General features: G+C 40.2%; 1 protein-coding gene across 1 annotated transcript in view; it reads right to left on the bottom strand.

Annotated features, from left to right (window-relative positions):
* Positions 1-674: 674 nt before the first annotated feature.
* LOC311054442 (contactin-3-like) overlaps positions 675-22,137 on the bottom strand; it is a 36,382-nt gene continuing 14,919 nt past the window's right edge. The window contains exons 13-22 of the mRNA XM_084070412.1: positions 20,192-20,309; positions 10,096-10,254; positions 9,651-9,800; positions 9,257-9,327; positions 7,713-7,947; positions 6,506-6,615; positions 5,156-5,342; positions 4,450-4,562; positions 2,986-3,151; positions 675-862 (exon numbers count right to left, since the gene is read on the bottom strand). Of these exons, the coding sequence (XP_083926538.1) occupies positions 765-862; positions 2,986-3,151; positions 4,450-4,562; positions 5,156-5,342; positions 6,506-6,615; positions 7,713-7,947; positions 9,257-9,327; positions 9,651-9,800; positions 10,096-10,254; positions 20,192-20,309 (1,407 nt within the window). The 3' untranslated portion in view covers positions 675-764. The remainder of the gene's footprint in view (positions 863-2,985; positions 3,152-4,449; positions 4,563-5,155; positions 5,343-6,505; positions 6,616-7,712; positions 7,948-9,256; positions 9,328-9,650; positions 9,801-10,095; positions 10,255-20,191; positions 20,310-22,137) is intronic.

Genomic DNA, 22,137 nt, shown 5'->3' with positions numbered 1-22,137 from the left:
ATGGTTAAATTAATCAATCAGCAGACTAGAATTCTGAATAAAGTGGCTCATAACAACTTCAAAAAGCCTACACGGTACATTCCATGAACAAATGAAGTGAAAATGGCTGACAGGACTATTAAGGTCTGTTTCGTGTGTTCCGTTTAGGATACAACCACGTTTTTAATGAAACACATACTTCTAAGATGAAGATGGCAGCCATAAGTACTTAAACACTGTCACTAACTAGAGTCTAAAATGAAGCCATTACAAGTCTCCAAAGGCACGGGCACAGGCGAATGAGTATGCTCCGCCTTGCCGAGTTATGTGTAAGAGAGGATAACTTAAAATATTAAAAAATACAACTTTATATTACATAAATTTGCAGTTGACACTCAGTTTTAACAATAAAGAATTGATAAATTAGGTTTCAAGGAAAGCATGTAGCTATCTCAGCGACAACAACAAGAAGGCTCATTCTACTTTGGCACATGAATGGAAGTAAGGCATCTGTATCATTCTGGAGTCAAAAAGAGAGAAACACTCGTTCCTGTTGACAAAACAATGTCAAAGTAGACCTGTCTAAAAAAGTCAAACGTATACTGTACATCGACTCAAACAGCACTCTCCAGTTTTGTGCTGTTTCATACACCCAAACGGAACACTTTCAAAATAGTAAGTCGTATCACCTCGAAAATAGGTAAACCAAACATTAAACCTCACAAATAGAAAAAAGAACAAATACTGATACCGAAGGTTCAAAAAGTGTCAAGTTTGTCATTGTGTCATGATGTTGATCTGAATGTTGACATTGCGATGATGAGGAGCAGAGAGAGAGGAGAGACATCTAGACTCCACGCCTTTGAGCCCCGTGCACTCATACCTGCAACAAAATGCACTGTAATGATCACTTATATACCTGCATAGAAAATGTCTTTGAAAATAAAAATGTCTTATAATTTAAGGCTTAAGCCTTCTCAAATATCTTTCAATAGTGGTGTGACTATTATCACCTAAACAATATTTCATCCGTCTGAGATAGACTCTTGGAATAGGTGAAACCATAGTCATACTATAAATATATAAACACCTGTCTTTTTGGGTCCAATTGGACTAAATATTTTATCTACTTATATTCTTTGAAGTATCCCACCATTCTAGTTTGACAGTGATCCTCCTAGAGGTCACGCTACAATATAGTTCTTTGTTAGACAGTACAGTGAAGAGAGCTGCTCAAACCTACAACACTGTGTGCCTATGGTTGAGCCACCACCTGACATGAATTCCAAGAGCCAAGGGACATAATACTATTCACATGGCGGCAATTTTGTTTAGTCGGTGTGGGATGGGGCCTCCCACCCACTATGCTCAATTGTATTCATCAGAAGAAGATACAGTATAACTATAAGGACTCAGAGTTAATTTAAGTGCATCTTACCAAATACAGAAAATACGTGCATATTATTGGTTAAAATCGGAGCAGAATCGTGGCGGAAGTTCATTTATTTGCAATTACTGTAATTATAAGTAAGAAGGTTGATTCTGAGGCCTAGATTTAAGGTGAGTTCAAGCATGATACAGTTCAGGCCAATTCCCCATGACTAATGTTAGCTAATGTTGTAACTTGTAGGTCATTGAAGTTGTTTTTCTTTAATTCTTTTGTGTTAAATATTCCCATGAATTAATATAGAATTCGCCTAATGTAAGTACCCACCTTCCATGAACAGTGCCCTCTGCTTTGATTATTGTCTCATTTGTTTGTATGAATTATCAAGCAGAATATCAATAGGCTGATAAAAAAGTTTTCTGTGAAGTGGAACATTTCAAATTTTAAACCAAAATGTCAGACAAACGTAGCCTTCCTCATCAAAATGAATTTGATAGAAAAGGCCAGTGTGGTATTCAATCTCACTAAATTGCTTTTTTTCATGGGCTCAACGCAGAATATCAACATTGCAAATTAGCATTTAGAGGAGAGGAAGAGTTAGCCCCCCTGGAGTCCCACAGGACAGTAATAGCATCTAGTAAAAGAGGAAGTCAACCCCTCTGACAAAGATGGATTGCACTGCATATTTCAGCAAAATACAAGGCTGCACAGCACAACGGGGGTGGCTGGGGGACAAGAGTTATAGAGTCACAGGAGGACAAAATGTCCCTGTCAGGGATTTAAACTGTTAAGTGACTTAATTTACTAGGGAGCAGGTATGGAAATACGATTCCTGACAAAGATTCAAATCCCAGTTGAATCTGTCTGTGGCCCGGACTGCTGGCCTAGCTGTCCGGGCACCGAGGCTCTAAAGTAGCCTGACAGTGCATCGCGGGTCCTGACAATATTTACTAAGTCTGTCTGCCGCCACCAACTTTTGGGGGCGTGACTTACACAGTTTTAAGAAATAAGAGCGCTAAAGAGCTTATTTGGAGGCAATTTAGGGCCCTATTTTCTGTGACCAGCGCAAACTAATTTGAGAGCGTCTTGCACCGGTGTTGTGATATCTTCCCCACGTGCAACTGCTTTGCACGACTTTGCGAGTGGAGCTGTGGTTGATCTTAAAATGAGGCGCTAAAATGAGTTGTAGCGCTATCAGACTGCAAAGCTATATTCCCCACAGACTTTGCGCTTGCACTTGAGATGACCCTTGGAGCTTATCTTATCCGCAGAGTGCAAGGGTTTGGTTGTACACAAGAGCATGCCTCCGCAATTAGGCCTCAGGTCCATCTTTTTTTTATGTCAGAACCAATCAGATCACTGAACAAATTCCCCTGGTCCATTAGAGTTCCTGTTTGGACTTGAAGGATGCAACGCCATCTTTCTAGTATTTTGAACATCCTTGGTAGACAATGTGCATACTATGGATTGTAGCTTCAATGTTTTTAAATATGTCTTCTCATAGAGTATCCAAAACGATATTTTATTGATATAAAACATGGAATGTGCCGTATGTTACTGTATGGGCATGAACAACACACCAACCACTTAATGTTTCAAACTGTGAGCGGCCAGCTTACTTAGTTGGTGGATTTGGATGGGGTCCGATGCTGGGCCAAGCCCTCCTTCACTCAGCGACCGGATGTATATAATATAGTTGTCATCTTCAGGCAGGGTCAGCTCTGCTGTTGAATTGGCTGTTGTAAATGTGTTCACCTCTCTATGTTTCTGTCTCCTGTATGACAGCTGAAGGGGAGAGAGAAACAAGGCGGACACTATAGAGTAAATATGTATGTATTATTAGAGCGTGACAGCTTAAGACTGTTTTATACCCGTAAGACAAGTGTCTGTTGACAGTGTCGACCCACAGAAATAATGGATTCTCAAACGAAAGAAGTGTTGGCGCACCCTTGAGCCAGTGGCTTTGGTCCAACCTCTCATTCAGTTTTAATGTGATATGCATTGTAGATAGATATGAGGGTTCAGACATAAGGTGGACAAAAACACCCTACATGACATGCCATTTTTGTTCTTAAACATCACAGGTCCCATCTTAGATGTCACATCAACAATTAGAAAGGTGCGTTCAGCATCGCACAAATCTCCGCCAGGAGTCATGTACTAATAATAGTATTAGCGATGTATGTAGTTACGTTTCTACCTACAGAACAGTCATGAAAGAGTAGTGCGACGTGACGTGATTAGCAGTTGTAAAACATTTCTACTGTCTTCCTCCCTCTCTTTTCATACGCATTCACACATACCTCTCTCCATCTTTATCTGTTTGCAAGAGTATGTACTGTAGGCAGTGCAATGTCATTGACATTACAGCTACAAAAGTTGACAGTCAATGGTACACAAAACTGAAAAGTAACTGCATGTAGGATGAGATGTACACAGCTATATTTGAAAGGTGGCAGACCATGCCAGCATAGTCTCAGGAATAAGACCTCAGACCTGTGAGTGACAATCTACAGATAAGATCTAAGATGGAGAGAGAGAAAAGAGAGATTGGTCTCTCAAGCCATACACATGCATGATATATTTAACGTTAAATTAAGTTGTTGTATTAGGTTATATTATTTTTGATGCAAGCTTTGCAAAACGTCAGCACTCAAAACTGCTGTTGGTTTTGGTGTAATGTTGTCATGTTTATACATGCCTATTTTGGTGTTAATCTAATGCCAGCTTGCCCTGGCGAAGTTGCATGTCTGCAATTAGTTAGTTACAGTACATCCCATAAGTGAGAGGGACAGGAGCATTGTAATTGGCTAATTAGTAGTATGAATCCCATAGGTCAGCCTCGTGAGACGCATATCCCATAGCCTGGAGGGATGATTGCATCGAAATATGATACTGATCGGCCAAGTAGTATACAAGATTAGCTGCGGACAGTCACACTGACAGACTCAGACACAGTCACACAGAGGCGAAGCTAAATAAATATTACATCCATAAAATAACTGTATGCTCCCCTTCAATACTTAGTAGTAATAGGAGTTAAATGTATATACAATATAAAATATTATGAAATTGTTGCTTACTTGGTAACCAGTAACTTCTGACTCTGATTCCATAGCCACCACAGGCTCCCAGTAAAGGGCCAGTTGGGAGCCAGTTAGCGTCCATTCAACATTCAGTGGTGGTTGGGCTGGTGCTGCATGGGACAAAGGCATATCCGGTGAGAAAACACTCCCTGTACTGTCTCAATTTAGATTTAAACATTTTAACAAGACCTTCCATGTTTTGGTCTTGTGATCTCTCAGGTACATAAAAAGCTTGTCATTCCTATATACCATAAGACGTGATTCCTCTAACATCTCATTACCATAACATATACATTTCTAATATAATATTCTCTCTTCCCATAAACACCGTTTAGAGAAAACGAGTGAGACTAGCCTTTGTTTCTGTTTTACTGATTACACTGACTTAAAACACATTAAGCTTTTAGTTCATTAGGCTCAATGCTATTCATTATACTTATATTCATTCAGTTATTACCCTCTATACGTTTTTTTACTTTTTAATACTAATCCATGTGGATACAAAAACAGCATTTCATTTCAATCAGACATTTGACATCCAGGGGCGCACCAGTAGTTTCCCGGTTTGTGCATCGAATCACATAACAGAAACATGACCTTTTTCATTTTGGCTCTTAGTTCAATGTCACCACCTTTCTGTCCGTCCTTGTATACCGGTACTCATCTCTGTACACACAATTTTTTACTTTAGATAGATACATACGTGGCTTTTTTGTAGTGGCGTTGATTGCAGGGAGGAAGGGGCCTGTACCAGCTGTGTTGAAAGCGCTGACAGTGAGGAAGTACTGAGTGGTTCCTGCCAGGCCACTCACAGTGACCGAAGTTTGGTTCCCTGGTACCCTCAATTTCCCCATGGTCTCCGGTTTAGTGTCATCTTCCCAGTATACCACCTATCGTGAATGGACAGCATGAATTGTTTATTTTTAGCCATGATCTACAGCTTGGGATTGAAGAAGAGGGCTGTATATACTGTATATTATATCTCTAATTGGGGTTCAAAGGGAGGTTATCGAGTTAGTTTGTAAACTCTGCAGAGGAAAAAGAAAAAGAAAGCTTGATAATGAAGCAGTGGATAATAGGACTATCTTGGGAGAGATTATTGTTATCTTTCTTTCATGGATTTGGGGCAGCCTTTTTGATCTTAAAATTAACATTCATTATTTAGCTGACACTTATCTTTTTTCCTATCCATGGATCTAACATCACAAGGCCCATAACAGAGTACTTCTACTTTGATATTGCACACAATAACAACTGATTCAAGCTGCACAATTCCTCTGTATTAATTTAAGTATTAAAGTATCAAATCCTTACATTATCTGTGAAGCCAGAGTCTGATGTTTAAATGGATTCATACTACAGTGACATGGAAAGATGGCAAAAGCTCTGTGGGCTCTAATGTAGCCTGACAGCGCATCGCAGGTTCAAGTCCCGTTCCAGACGATCTTTGCTCCATGTCTCTCCCCATCTCTCTGTCCCTGTTTCCTGTCCATTTACACTATACACTATCAATAAAGGCAGAAAAGTCCCCAAAAATATCTTTACAAAAAAAAAAAAAAATCGAATCACACAATAACATCGAATCAGACCTCCGTCCTATCTCGCAAGACGCCTGTCTCCCCTCTCTCTGCTCTTGGTTTCCTGTCTCTCTACATTGACCTGACCATTGGATCTGAAATAATGCATACAAATGCCATAAATACATCTTTAACAAATATGGTCTGGGTATTCATTAGTGTTGTATTGTCAGACTACTTAAGGTATTTTGTCTTGTATAGGGTCAAATTAAAGTCTTTCACCTATCAATTATCACCTGACAGGAGCAGCACAAGGCATGTGGATAGGCAATTTTCTTTTGTACTCGTGTCTGCCCAATGTATCCGTTGAGCCAGTGCTGTGAAGGCCTGTTTAATTTTGAAAAGCAAATTACCTGCTGAAAGCCATTTCCATGTCTATGCCAAGTTTGGAAGCAGTGCCTTTGAGGTGCACCGCAGGTGACAACAAGCATGTGAATTGTGTTGATTTTCATTTGCATTTAAAAGAAGTAATGTACCTCATAGCCCAAAACTCTTTCAGGGGTGAAGGGGAGAGCCTGCCAGTTCACTTCGATCTCGAAGGCTGAGACACTTCGGGCCCAGACTCCTGTTGGCAACCCGCTTGGCTCTGGAAAGCAACAACAATCATGCCCGATTTATACTTAGTTGGGCATTGTGTCGTGCATCTTAAATAGCTGATCTACAAGCTCAGAATGTGTCATGCTGCGATACATTACAATCTTGTAGATCAGTGTCCAAAGTATAAATCAGGCTTAACGTCCCAAGACAACCTGAAGAGTTTTACATTTCCTCCAGTCCATCACTGAAATACAATCTATCTAATCTCCTCATTGCTCACAATATCTGCTGAATAATATATGTTCAATACAGTATAGTATGAATTGCTTTGAAAGTGTTTTTTGTTTTTTCTAAATGTTTTTATATGCGCCTAGATTCTACTATTTGTCATTTTACCCATTATATATTTATCAGTGTAGGTATTACTTTATCCCTGTTTGTGCCCTTCAATTTTGGATGTTTTCTAAAAACAAACTATAGTATTTGGCCAAGTAAACATGCTGAGATGTGGCTTTTAGTCTGACCTTTTCTTGGATAAGACTTCAAAGATACTGGCAAAGTTAGGAAGCAATCTTGTGTAAAACCATTGTTTTTTCTATGTTTACACAAATTTGTATTTATTTATATCCTTCTCATGGCTTCTCATCTTTATTTTCATTCTCACTGGAACACTTTTTGTTCACCACATAATTTATTTATCGAGCTCTTTCTACTCAGTTGGATTCAAACAAAGGACATTTGCACACAAAATACTGACAGCAAAGCTACTTTCAACAATGTTCTTTTACACATGAAGTGCTATTATGTTTGCTGAAAAACAACATAAACGTGTGTTACCCTAAACTGCAGTCATGGCTGTGCTGAAATTAACACATTTACTGTATGTGTATATTGAATTTAAATTGTACTGAATTTAATACCTTATTGATCCCTTATTGAGGGAAATAGTTTTACCTCCAGCAGAAATACGACCAATAGCAGTTATACTGTACAGTATGTAACCAAACCTGAGCAAAAACTCAATGACTGAATCACTGAAATATCTAACTACAGAGCTTCCTGTGATTTAAACTTTTTTTTTTTAAATAAATGTAATGCACAATTTTGCAGCTATGCAAATAATATTGTGAAATGATCTAAATCTACCTTCCTCTGCAGAGTAGATGGTGACCACTGGACTGAAGGGGCCCTGTCCTTTGCTGTTATAAGCTCCGACCTTGACGTGAAATGGGGAGAAAGGCGCGATGCTATCGTTGCGGTACACATAACGGGATGCCCCCGGGGCGGATGTGGCCACGTGAGTCCAGGTGACCTCTCCGAAAGCACGGAAGGCGATGATGTAACCAAAGCTCTCACCATTCTGCAGTTCTTCGGGGACAGGCTGAGAGTGAAACACAAAACTATAGTGATATTAAAACACATACAACCCACTCACGTTCAGCCCACCATTGGGCTGACACAATCACCGCCACCCAATCTTGGAACGCCCAGAGAAGTGTGCGACCCACAAATTGCTTTTTCCCCCACCTGACTAAATGAAATGAGGGCTAAATGCCATTTAAAAAATTGGAGCTCATTATAGAGTGTCCCTGCAGCCTCTGAAATGAAGTTATTTCTGCATTTGTTGAAAATTAGACCACTAAAATAAATAGGCCACAATAGTTTTAACCAGCTAATGATTTGTTTAGCCACAGGAAGAGTGGGCTCTAAGGAAGAGTGGGCACCTCGATGTTTTTTTTCCAAAATCTCTTCCTTAGTGCCCACTCTTCTTGTATCCGTTTAACCACATGAAACCAAGCGTCCCTGTTCTGGGGTGAACATTCGGTGAAAATAACATATCTACAAGCTCATAACACGTTATGTTGCGATGCGTTGTGAGCTTGTAGATAGTCTATTTTTGCCAAGAGAGGTGTACAGAGAAAGAACATCAGTGGACCAAGTATAGACCCTGGCGGACCCCGGTCAACTAAGTGGGGTTTAAGTGGTTAATTAAAATTTGAAATACATAAAAAAAAGATAATTTCTGCACATAATTTCACACATATCGTAAAAACTAAACTTACACCACAAATGAATTGGTCACCAACTCATTTGTTCTGAGTGTTTTAGTCATCTTAAACAAGCTCAGTGAAATTATCAAAATTAAAATCGCACTTACTGTAGGGACACTGCTCGGAACGTAATTATGGGTTTCAAATTACTATGTTTATATAAGAGGAGCAGTGACAAATTATGCATTTTTTTGGTCTTCAAATCAAAACAAATCATTACAACTAAATATCAAATAAAACAGCCTCTCCTCGGGCATATATTATGGTGAATGCCTGGGCAAAATTCACTGGCTCAAATGCCCCTCTAACACTTCAGCAACCACACAGCTGAATATGTGTATTCCAGATCTGACTGAACAATAGCTGTTTCTTCACACATCCAAGCCTCATAATGTCTCCGTCAGCTTGTGTATGCACTGCCATAACCTCACACACACAGTCTTTAACTAAGAAATTACAACTGCCGCCCACTGAGCCAGATCTCAATTGAACCAGAATTTATGACACCCGCATGCCAAGCAGAGCAGGGGCTTTGATTTAGAGTCAAATAATAATAAGCGCCTCCTCAGTGGTCTGAAACTAAACCCGACTGCTGCCATTTTGGAGGGTAGGACCAGAACGTAAGACAAGATGACTTACCTCCCATGTGATAACCAGCTCTGACCTGCTTCCGCCTCCTCCACCCACGTCACCTGGCGCCGCGTCAGGAACTACACAACAGAGGCCATGTTTACTGCTCCATGTAAAAACAACCCTCGTGGGTTTTTACAGTGTGGGATTTTTGCAATGATTAGTCTTTTTCAAAGACCTTTGTACAGTAACAGTTTTACAGTAAAAACAAATGAAACAGCATTGGTATGAATCTGAAATCTTCATGCCTTTTCTTAGCCTTTACTCTGTGTTTTTCCTAATAAAGTTGAAAAGCGCTATCTACATTTGAGATATCATTATAGTTCAGCTATCATAAATGGGGGGTGTATTATAATTGGAAGATTTGGATGAGACTTGGTTGAAAAGTGTGAAGTGTGCACACCTGAATCCTCTGTCCTCGTCTTGAGGGAGGCGGGGCTGGGCTCCCCGACTCCAACGCTGTTTTTCGCCAGCACTCTGAACTCATACTCCACCCAGGCATTGAGGTCCACTACAGTGGCTGTTAACGTGCTCCCATCGATCACCTCAGGGACTGGAGGGAAAGGGAAACCAATTTTATGCTTCAGTGGCAATTCACTATTCAATAAGGCGAATCAAGGTTCCCTAAAATCGGCCTTTAAATAAAATGAATTAGGCTTGATCATTTTCTTCAATTTACCATTCCAGCGATACATTTAAACGTGGGATCTTTATTCAATTTAGCCCTAATTGAAATGCCTACATGCCAGGTCTGCCCAGCAGGCAGCAAGCCAACGGACAACAAAGTACCGTAAATGCAAATGTAGAAGCAGGCGCTTCCATCTCCGTGGTTTGCCTACATTATGTACCTGTGTTCACCTTCTGCCAGCCCACAGTGAAGGGGGTCCTGGTTTGGATGAGGTAGCTGGTAATGGGGCTGCCGTTGTCCCTGCCGGGGCTCCAGGCCAACTGCGCTGTGCTGTCTGTTACCTCCTCCACTGTCACTGTGTCCGGGGGCCCAGGAGGGCCTGACTCAATCAGAGAAACAAAGAGTTTCACTGACATACAAAAATATAGAAGTAACTTTATAAACACACAAACCCTAGTGTCCCTATTCTGGGCATGTCATAATAGGCAAACATTCGGGCCAAAATAGCAGATCTACAAGGTCACAACGAGTCATAATGCTTGTATATATAGGCTATTTTCGGTGAAGAAATTTAGTGTAGAGGGAAAAAAGGAAGGGGGGGTAGATACTCCTGGGGGACCTCGGTCAACGAAGTACAATATATAGGGTTTAAATGTGTTTAAATGCGGTAGCTTTAAGTTAGTTCTAATATCAACAGAAATCGCTCCATAGATGTGACCAAAAATATGTTATCTGCCTTTTTACCAGAAATGCTGAGTGTGAAACATGGTAAACTGTGAACAATAGGTACTATTACACATCCTCAACAAAACAGGACTTACAGTATCTCAAATACATCCGGAACAGTATTTTTGTCTTTCTAAAAGGAAGTCACAAATGACAGGCCATATCTCTCTGAGCCACAAGGTAATTTAACAACCAATCAACAGTAGCAGCAATTGTTTGTTTGGACTTTCCTGTGGAGCCCATTTTGTTATGTGCTTTGCATAATTTGTTGCACTGGTGTGCATTTTCAGCAATTGCATCCACATAAAAAAGTTATATCTGGATTGATTAAAACTTATATCTGGATTGATTTCTGAAGTGAATATATTTATCGTAATCAGTAGGCAATTTTGACTTCTTTAACTTCCTAAAATATAAATCTGATTGTCTAATAAAATATAAAATTTCTGTAGTCATCCAATTTGCACTTCTGTTTAATTCTAGTCTCCTTCTTTGGAGAAAAAGCATAAAGTACAACTATACAATGCTCTTTAAAAAAAGAGTCTATAAGGCAAGCCTAATCAACATCCTTTCTTTTTTTTTACTACATTTTTATCCCACGATTTTGTAACCATTTTTTCACCCGGTGCCAATTTTACAAGTGGTCCTGGGCGCTACACTCCCCCCACCAGCCTAGGGAGCCCAGGGCCGAGCTCATGCCTCCTTCAATGCATGAGAGCCAACTGACCTTCTTGTCGCCTGACAGGGGGGAGCACGCACTAGGACGTAGTGCGTGGAAGGAACTCGTTATTCCAACCAGTTCCTTTCCCCTCCATCAGGCGCCCCGGCTGTCATGGGGGAGGCGGTATAGCGACCAGGATTACTACATGTTTTTGTGAGGGTATTAACTACCCTAGGAGACACGGGGAGAACATGCAAACTCCACATATCAACATACTTTCTACCCAAAACATCAGCCAAATCCCTCTCGAAAAGCCTATGTGCTGAGATTTTCAGTATGTATCTGATGAATTCTTGATGATCACTTTAATGCAATATCAAGGATGCCTGATTGGGAGATCTCTTCACACTCTGAGGCCAATATCAATTCCAACACGGGCAGGCTATTTACAGACACTCCAGTAGGTTTAGCTGTTGCCTGTTGCAAACCAAACAGTTTACATAAGGTAAAAAAATATTTGACTAAACATTACTCTTAAAGGGGATACACCATGAATTTCTTTTTTTTGGGGGGGGGGTACCCCAAAAAATATATTTTTTTTAACATTCAGTCATTCATTCTCATTTCAGAGATTTTCAGAATGGGCGTGTCTGAACAGGCCATCTCAGAATGGCATGGTTGCTTACATCACAAACCATTTCTGCCCATGTATTTTGACAGACAGAATTGCTCAGTAGCACCCCTCTGCCCAACAGGACGTTTTGGTATTGCAGCTGAAAGTGCTTTATAAGCCAGAGAGAAGTTAGTTGGAATGAGTATATCTGAGGCTTGATTTAGGCTCAAACCTTTTGAAAAACGTTTGAGGGACATAAACAATATGATATTAAATATTATTATTATTTTTTAAATTCATGGTGTAGTCCCTTTAACGCATCTGTAAAAGTTAATACAACTCAGTTTGCTTAGGAAGTCGGTAACAGATGCCAATAATAATGGGTTTAATCTTGAGAAGCAGCAGTTCAATCTATGCCGTTTCCAAGCCCTACACCTGGAGGTAAACCTATGTGTCTAACCTTGTCAAAGACTATCATTACAAAGTAGTAAAATTATTCTCGAGGTAAAGAATAATGTGATCTCGTATGACTCAAAGTCAACTGTTGTATAATGTGACAGGCAGCGTGTGTGCTCTGGTGCACCAGGCACTTTGTGCAATGTTCAGGGCTGGCACTTCTGCTGCAGAGGCCCACATATCCCCACTGACAGCACATGTGAGCACATGATTGTGTTATTATCCAATAATTTATGCAGTCCCTCAGCGTACAGTATCATGGTCATCATATTAAAGCTATAGCTCTGTATGACAGCGCTGAATACCATTGTATCGTACTGTATGAGGCGCTCTGAGCACCGTTGTGTCAATATGTACTTGAACCTTTTATCTCCCTGCTGAGTAACCGGATCACCATAGACCACCATACAGTACCGTATATAACATATACAATTACTGTTCCAATAGATCTAACTGAGTTATGAGATTTAGTCACAAGCTTTGATACTTTTCATTAGTTAATCACTTTCAACCTGGCATTCTTATTTTGGGATTTTTTTCATTATAGGCGAAATTCTTAAAAAATGACAGATCTACAAGCTCACATAGCGCATGGTGGCGCATTGTGAGCTTGTAAATTGGCTGTTACTGCCATCTTTGAAAAATAAGATAGAGCTTAAAGGAGGAGTTCACCCAAAAAATGACTTATTTTCTATCAATTGCTCTCCCCATGAAGCCATGAATTCATGGATTTATTTTTGTTTTTGTGGCATTCCTAAGCCAATAATTTGATGACCGTGTGTATTTCCGGTAGGAGACACAAATGATCTACTTTGTGTCTCCTACCGGATACATTAGCCGGTAGGAGACGGGAATCAAATTATTGGCTTAGGAATGCCACAAAAACAAAAATAAATCCATGGATTCATGCTTCATGTGTGCAATTGATAGAAAATAAGTCATTCTTTTTTTGTAAATAATTTGTAAAACCCAAAGAGAGGCATAAGTGTGACCAATAGCAGTGATCTATAAAAAACGATGTTATATTGAATACAGTCTATTGATTACATTGTACTCACATATCATATTGATCCCACACCACATCGTTGATCTCTCAACACAATAAACATTGCACAATTGCACACAAAATAAAACACCCAATTGCACCATTGTGCTATTCTCTATCCTTGGCCCAAAGTCTCAATTGTCCCCATTACAATTAGCAGGCGCAAACACAATGAAAACAACAACCACTGGGATCAAGTAAACATATAAGCCCTTCTGAATTAAATTTAATTCAAGATTCATCCTCCAATATTCCGCTAACTTGTAATCATTTCTTTTTCATGGTCCTCCTGGTAATTGATCAATGAATTAACAGGGCTGAAAGAGTTGCAGAGAGGCAAATTAAAAGGTAAAAGATGAAAACTGGCCTTGGCACCCTGAAGGAGTAGAGTTTTATCATTTATTTTCATTATCCCACCAATTAGGGCCTGTGATGTTTTACTTTAGCCTCATCTGCTGCTTCCTGTTCTAATGAAGGTGTCGGCTCATCAGAAATAATAGACCACCAGAGAGCCATGAGACAAACCATACACAGTAAAATCCTCAGTGTTAATTTATCCAGTTGTAACTCCATGAGTGTACAAAATGTAACCGCATTTGATTACTCTCAGAGTTAAATGAACACTGAGAATTTTACTGGGTACAGTAATAATGCTGTGGCTCACACAGCAATCATGCAGCATTAATTTACCTCTAAGGCTACGGTCAAACCTGCACCCTGGTTGCAGGCTGATAAGCGCAGGTCGTGCGCAAGATACAATAAAGTATCTTACAGCCCTTCTGTCTTGACGTTGCCAGGCCGGTCCGCCTTTGACTCATCCGATTGGACAGAGAGCGGGGGGGCGGGGGGGGTAACAGTCTTGAGCATTTATCTGCTTCAAATAGACTTTTTCTCTTCTAGAGGCGCCCTGGCGCATAGAACGCATTAAACGCACCAACAAAACACTCTGTTCCCATTGAAAACCATTGCAAAAAGACGGCCACATAGGCCACTGTCAAAATACTAAATGATCTTCTATTTTACACTTATGACCAAAGATTAGCAACGCAACTACTTTCAACTTGCAACCACTTGCAACAAAATACTAACACTGGGGTTTGCAACTTGACAGCAAACCCCAGAAAGCCCTGGGTAGGCAACCTGGCCTGGCGGAGACCTGTGCTCAGAGGAGCACACTTTTCTAGTTGTACATTATATACTCATCTTGTATAAAAATATTAAGTAGCTCTCCTTTCCTTTCTCCCATTCACTCGCTCTATTTTCCTCCCTCTTGTCAGGTAGACTACATGTGGTAAAAAAGACTGTTTGTGTCTCAAATGAGGTGTGGTCAGGTCGCACTGCTATCTTATGCACAGAGTTTGCGCTCTGCATTTAGAACAGCAAAAAGCTGGTCTAAATGCTGAACGCAAACATTTCCTTACTATTTACACAGCACATTATTGGGATTGAAATCTAAATCCATCCCATTTTCTCACGTTCAACAAATAAGGTGACATTTCTGAGAGACTCCGCATTGACAGTGAAAACAATTATTAATTAAATGGGCCAGATTATCAATATATTGTATTGGGTAAGTGCCTGTTTTCTTTGCACGGAGACAAGCGGTGAGGAGAGGGGGGGCTTCTCCTCTAATCCGGCATCTAAATACCACTGCGCCAATAGCGTATGCGCAGCTTCTCTTAAAGGGAATGGACACCCATTAGTGCACAGTGTGTAACTAGTAAAATTGGGGTGGATGCACCTCGACGCAGTGTGCGCTTTGCATTCCATGCCATGGGTCACAGATCATCTAAATAGGGCCCTGAGACGGTAAAAATGGACCCAAATGGACCTGTAAGTGTCAGAGCTAAATTAACACTGTTCACAGTTCCTTAAAAGTCATTTTTATGGATTTCTATCTATTATACTGTGTACATGTGATATAGATGCAGTATGTGGCAGGACGTTTTCTGTATGTTTAATTGACATGATTAAATATCACTAGATGCTAATAATCTTTGTTTGTGGAAGCCTTGTATATGCGTGTATAAAGATGAGTCTTTATCTAAAGATATTGATCTGTGTAAAACCCATTAGTAGCTCTTGATAAAAAGCCTTAATACGTTGGCCTCATTAATACATATTAATGGAAAACACAATCAAGGATCAATGCCTTATCCTCTTAATTATATTTCCTTGGCAGTAGCAAGAAGGCTGTGCCAGTGTCTTGGGGTGCTAAAATAATCTGTTATTTAAATGGACAGACTGCTGGGTACAGTAGAGTTTTTATTGTAGTCTCAGCACAGGGGGAAATTAGATTTTGACCTTATCTATTTATACAATTGGCTTGTGGTTCGACACTTCCTGTTTATCCGCATTCTTTGTTGAGCTTAGTTCTAGCAGACCACAAGTCCAATTTCCAACACATTTTGCCTAAAAATCAATCATGCCATTAGCCGTTGCATAGTCTACTTTTAATTGTTCAGCATACATTTGTATTTGTTTTTTGGCCCATATTTGTCGTACTACATGATTACGCAACATTTCTACATGATTACGCATCATCTTTCACCGGAAGGGCTCTTAAGCCCACCGCGCGTGTCGTGTGTTACAGCGCATTTGGTTACCTATTGAATTCTGTTTATGTCCTTGCGTCCTGCCATCACTAATAACAGCAGGTCACAGAATCGGATGTCTACGGTATGGTCTAACACCACACCATCGCGGCCAGTCAGCCAGTGTGTTTGTGTGTGTGTGTGTGTGTGTGTGTGTGTGTGTGTGGGGGGGGGGGGGTGTGTGTGGGGGTGTGTGTGTGTGTGTATCAGGAACAGACAGATAGATTTCATCACCGTCACCGACCACAGAAGATGTTCTTCTGTGCGTGGTGTTATTCTGTGCCGTCCTCTGTTGTTGCATTGCGTTTGTCATTAAATATTTAGCCATGTATAATGTATTTAGCCACAATAATTGTAATAATAGCATATAGCCTATATTGTTGACTACTAGATCTAGATGTGAGGGCCGTGTTGCGGCCCACACCTCTAGTAATGAATAAATACTTAAACCTATATTTTATGTGTGCATCATTAATAAAATAATAATCATCAAAAAAGTGATTTCATGTTTCACAATTATGTACCGGTAATTTAAAGATACGTAATCTCTGTGTATCTGTCCTTCGTGAATCTCGAGAACCACCTGACAGATCGACAAACTCTGAGCATGTATTGCTGAGGACTCGAGGGAGTGCAGTGCCCAGCGTGAAGTCGGTCAGATACGCGGCTGACCATATGATATGCCCATACATAGGCATATACAGTATTGGAGATCCGGGTCAGAACCGGCATATACTGATGACAGGGATCTCCATATATGGGCATAAAGGAGACACCGAAAAACAGACAATCAGATACAGATTTCTCCATATATGGGCAGAAAAGGAACAGACAGATAGGTACAACGGGTGCAGTGACAATGGGTTCAACGGGTTCAATGGGGATTGCATAACCAGGTGGAACATGCATTCCCAACTTGCATCGTTCCCAACTTCATAGTTCCAGAGTAGGCCTGTCTAGTGCCAAAACTGCCAATAAATTCAAACATCATCGTATTTGGTCAGCTGTTCCGCCTTACCAGGGTCTCAAAAAATGTCTCAGACACAGTTGAATACCGTAGTATAGTATTCTGGAATGCAATGTCCAAACCACTCTCTTATACTGTCAATTTGCTGAAAGTGTGGGGCTTGCAATCAGCCGTTGTTAACCTTCCAGCCTTAAGCTTTGCAACCTAACATTTCCAGCCACTTTGTCCAAATGAATGGTATTAATGGCAGCAGTCACGAGCAGGCAGTACTAGTATTACACCAGCTGACATTCAATGATTGAAGTTCAGTAAACTTTAGTAAACACTAGGTCAAAACAATCTAGCTACACAGCCTTGATATGTAATTCGATTTTTAAAGGCAGTGATTATTGGGATTTGCATACAAGGAAAGGAACCTCAACAAACCCAGTTGGGCCACAAGCAAGCAGCCTTACCAGATAAAGATATGGATCCAACCTTTTCAAAACTTGACACAGAAATCATCCCTCACCTCATATGACATTTAACAGATGTGTGTGGTGTCCATTTGCTAGGCCACTTAGCCTATCGACACAAGCAAGAAACATTGCTACTCTTGTCATCTCATTCTGCTCCCTTACAGAAAGCAAAGCGGGGAGACATCAAATGTCTCTTTTGGGTTTCGAGGTAAAAAAGGGAACCACTGGGTTAGATCACTAATATTACCCGGGCCCTCTGCCATTTCCTGGTCAGCGTTAGCTGGCAGTTGTTTGTTTGCGTTGCTTGTAGTGTCAAAGTAAACCTACTGGATGGTTGCAATGATTTAAGGTGGTTATATACTTTTACGTTGACTGATGTAGACATCCAGGTTGTCTTACTTAAGAGCTCAGAACTAGAGCCTTGCCAGTGCATGTACAGTATAAACGTGCGTTTAGAGTAAACAGAGGAAGGCTTACTTTTTATGAATGAAATGAAAATGATGTCCGATGGTTTGCTGAACGGTGACAGTAACCGCACAATGTGTTTATCAGGCAGGCAGCGCTATGACGGAGAGAGAGACGGTTTGAAACGACAATGTGGGTATCCCATGATTACCTGTTAACAGGGTATGTGATCAATTTGTTCATTTTATTAAGTACCTTGAATGCATTGCACATTGCTTTTAGTTGTGTGTATAGCAGATGTGATTCTGATTGCAGCAAGACGTCAGCAAAACATGAACAGGTTATTAAAAACAAATTGTGTTTCTTTGTGCCTTATGTGGCTGTTCAGGCGCTGTTCTTTTGATCCTTTTTTTATTAGCTATGCTGCTACGTTACTGATTTGAAATTGATTGTGTGACATTAATTGGGGTAGCTAACCAGCTTTGTCAATCAAATGGAAGTTCAGTGGAGCTAGTTAGCCCATGTGGTTTTACGTATAGGTACTTCAGACAATCTTTTTTTTTTGTAACACAGCGTACTGACTGGCAGAAACAGACAGGAGTTCTACTGCAGCTGATTTGCACTTAACTTGATTGCTGTGTTCTATTGTGTGGCGTGTTTATTAATGGATGGCTTAAATGCAATGTTCCTTCCTGAATGTTTTAGTTTATTTTTAATTAATTGCTTAAAATTGACCTTTTGTTAAGTCCCGCCCCTCTTCCGCACCCATTGGTTGCTGTTGCTTGGTTGTACAAAAACCCTCTCTCTCCATCCACTACCATTGAAAAAAAGTGTTTTTCAGTAGCTTCATATTTAATTTATATATTTATTTTAACCCAGGGTAGGTATGCTGAGAACGAGAACTCTTTTTCAGCAACGCCCTGCTTATTATTGATAGTATTGATATTTAATGGAAGCCGGCAACATCTCTCTTAGTGATGCCACTAAGCTCAAAGCAGCTGGCTAAGATCAACTTGTAGAATACATTTTTAAACTGAACACACAGTACACAGTTCCAAAATGTGCACAAGAACGCTGTCTTCCAAACTCATCATTAGCCTATGTCAGAGCATGCTGAAGCCTCATTCTGCGTTGAGACACACACACACACACACACACACACACACACACACACACATGCCACACGCATGCACGCACACGCCACACGCATGCACGCACACACACACACCGAGGCACGAGGCAGGCACAGAATGGAAGAAAAAAGAGAGGAAAGCACAGTTGATTGGTGCTGCCTGGAGGATGTGTGCCCCCCGGAGTCTCGTGCCCTGGGCTGCAGCCCTGTGAGCCAATGCGTTAATCAGGGCCTGACTGTAGGCTACACAATATGTTAATCAATAATTGACATTCTCTCTGATATGCACCATTCAGCTTTCAGTACCATGGACAGACACGTTGCATTGTGAGTTTGTAGATCTGCTATTTTCCCCAAATGTTCGCCCCCAGAATAGGGACGTTAGCGTTCACGTGGTTAAAGTCCAAACGCAACGAATACAGATAGAGAGTGAATAAGCCAGCAGTGAGCCTAATAATGACTTGACAGACCTGGAAGAAATTAAACATTGCGGCCCAGGTCGAATGCCTAAACATAAGCTATAAAGCAAATAAAGCTAAATTAAAGTGCTGCATTGAGATTAACTTTAATGTATTTAATACAAACAGGAAATTATTAATCAATCAAGGGGTAATAACTGGGCCTCAAAAGTCTAATGAACTTCACAAGTTCATCAGGATTTAGAGATTTTACAACATTGTTACAGCCATTAAAATCAGATGGGTTAGTTGTCTCCAGAGGCCGGACGGCCGAAGGCCAGAGACTATATTTTCGTAATTCCCACAATCCCATGCTGAAATTCAGGCCCTGTAGTTAGTTGTACGGATCCCATAAGCTGAAAGTATAGGTGCCTAATTGGCTAGTGCCAGTCCATAGCCTCACGACATGCGTATCCCATACCCTGGATGGATGATTGCTCTGTGAATATCAATTCACAAAAAGTACATAGGTGTTACTGTGTGACTGATCTGAAAGATATTCAAGAATTTAGGTCTTTGGCCAGCTGTCAACGTGGAGAGAATGCACAACATATATGACGCTGATTGGTCTAGCGGTATGCAATGATTAATTGCGGAAAGACACATAGACAGACAGGTGAATAGTGGAGATAATAATAGATAAGATGAAATCCATCACTTTATGAATTTGATTTTGGCTAAATATCACTTCTATTGTTACCACCCACCACTACATTATTTTTCTGGAGCAATTCCCCAAAATGATGCTGGCCATGCGCCCAGTTGTAATTATAGAGTGTGGAGAAAAGGAGGTTTTCTTACCTTTAACAATCAATACAGCCACTGCTGACAGGCTTTCTACGTCAGTATCCACCACACAGATGTATTTGCCAGCATGGTTTAGCTGAATGTTCCTGATCATGAGATCCCCTGCTGTTCTCTATCAAGAAAGAATTAAAGGATTAAGAAGCATGGCATGGTATAACAGGCCTTCTGACAAGAGTCAGATCAGACTGAAAAAATAAAAAAAAAGAAGAAAATGAATGAATGCGCACAGATTCACAAATGTATTTCAGTATTTATACTGAAATACTGACTCTCCCAAAAACTTTTCGATGCACATAAATATATTTATCGTTGCATAAAAATGTCTACTGGATTTCTATTGCACACACAAATATGTATTATTTTAAATATATGTTATATAAATCCACATATATATTAAAATGTTTGCAATTTTCATCAAAGACATGGATGGAAGGATGTTGTTACATTTATATAAAAACTGTTTTTTACAAACTTCTTGCTATTTGTGAACTTCACTGCATTTGTGTGTGCGTGTGTGCGTGTGTGTGTGTGTGTGTGTGTGTGTGTGTGTGTGTGTGTGTGTGTGTGTGTGTGTGTGTGTGTGTGTGTGTGTGTGTGTGTGTGTTCCCAGCCTTTTCTCATCTCACAAGGAGATAAACACATCGGACCAGATCGGCAAATCCAGGTATTTTGAAGTACACGTCCCTAGTCAGGGGTAAACTTTACAAATTAGGGTATTTGAACTAATTCGCTTATATCTTTTGACAACAACATCCAATATTTCCTTTTGATTATATTCCATTCCTTTTGAGCAATTCAATGTGTGTGTGTGTGTGTGTGCATCAGAAATAACCTGTTTTTATATGTGGAATTCGTTTTTATGCAACAACAAATTGCGTGCATTGAAAGATATGTTTGTTGAGAGAGTCATTTATACTGCATACTGTCAATCACCAAATACATTTGTGAATCCTGTGCATTAATTCAAAATTGAGACAGATCTGACTCTAACAGCTTATAAAGGAAACAATATAATAAGACTAGAACAGAAGCTAAAGGCCATGATAATGGGGGAAAAGGTTGTTACATATAAGCCAAATGCAACGTATATGTTTTTGCAGTTAAAACTGTAAAACTGCATATTGTCTAAGCCGTCATATTGTCAAAAACTGTTATTGCAGCAGAACATTAAATCTAACTGAGATGGAAAAAGAATGACGCCAAGAGGTCACATAAGTTCTACAAATGTAATGGAATTTGTCTCTCACAATGCTGCAGCTATTACTAATTCTTGTGACCTTCAAACCTGTTGTGGAGGAGCTAGACAAAATCAACTGTTTCCATTTGCTTCTGCAGGCTGTTTTTGTTGTTTGGGAAGGAAAAACAAGAGGCCCTCTAAATGCGCATCTGAACAGAAACCCCTCAGCAGAAAATAGTAAATTAATGGTGAAATCTTTCTCTTGGCAGTGCCATGGAAAAGAGGGTGGTGGGGATGACTTGGCTTAATTATGTAAATTAATTCCTTGAAGCAGCAAAGTTAAGTTGATAATCTCTTTGGACTGGGGACATTATAGCATTTCTGAGGAGAGAATCTCATTTCAGATAAGAACACTGACAGTCACACACATGCATACATGCAGAATGGAGTCATCTCAAAGAGTGTGAGGGGGCGTTCAAGATCATGCTACAGTTTCTAATAAGTGTTTTGTAGTACTTCAGGACTCTCTTTCATGAGCTGTGATTCTGGTAAAGCTGCAACCAAAATAAAGTTCAAGTGAGCAAACTCCACCAACCAAGTTAACCAAAGGTTAGTGTGCTTGAGAGAGCTGAGCTTTACTGCGAAGTGAAATCATAAAATATGACAACCTGATAGAATGGAGAAGCCACAATAAAATGACCTAATAGTACACTCCCGAGTGGCATGTACAATAACTCAGGCCAAGTTTCCATCAATAAAACTA

This window comes from Gymnoscopelus microlampas (assembly GCF_963454915.1).
Source record: "Gymnoscopelus microlampas genome assembly, chromosome: 10".
Lineage (NCBI taxonomy): Eukaryota > Metazoa > Chordata > Actinopteri > Myctophiformes > Myctophidae > Gymnoscopelus > Gymnoscopelus microlampas.
This window is presented reverse-complemented; position numbering and strand designations above follow the sequence as displayed.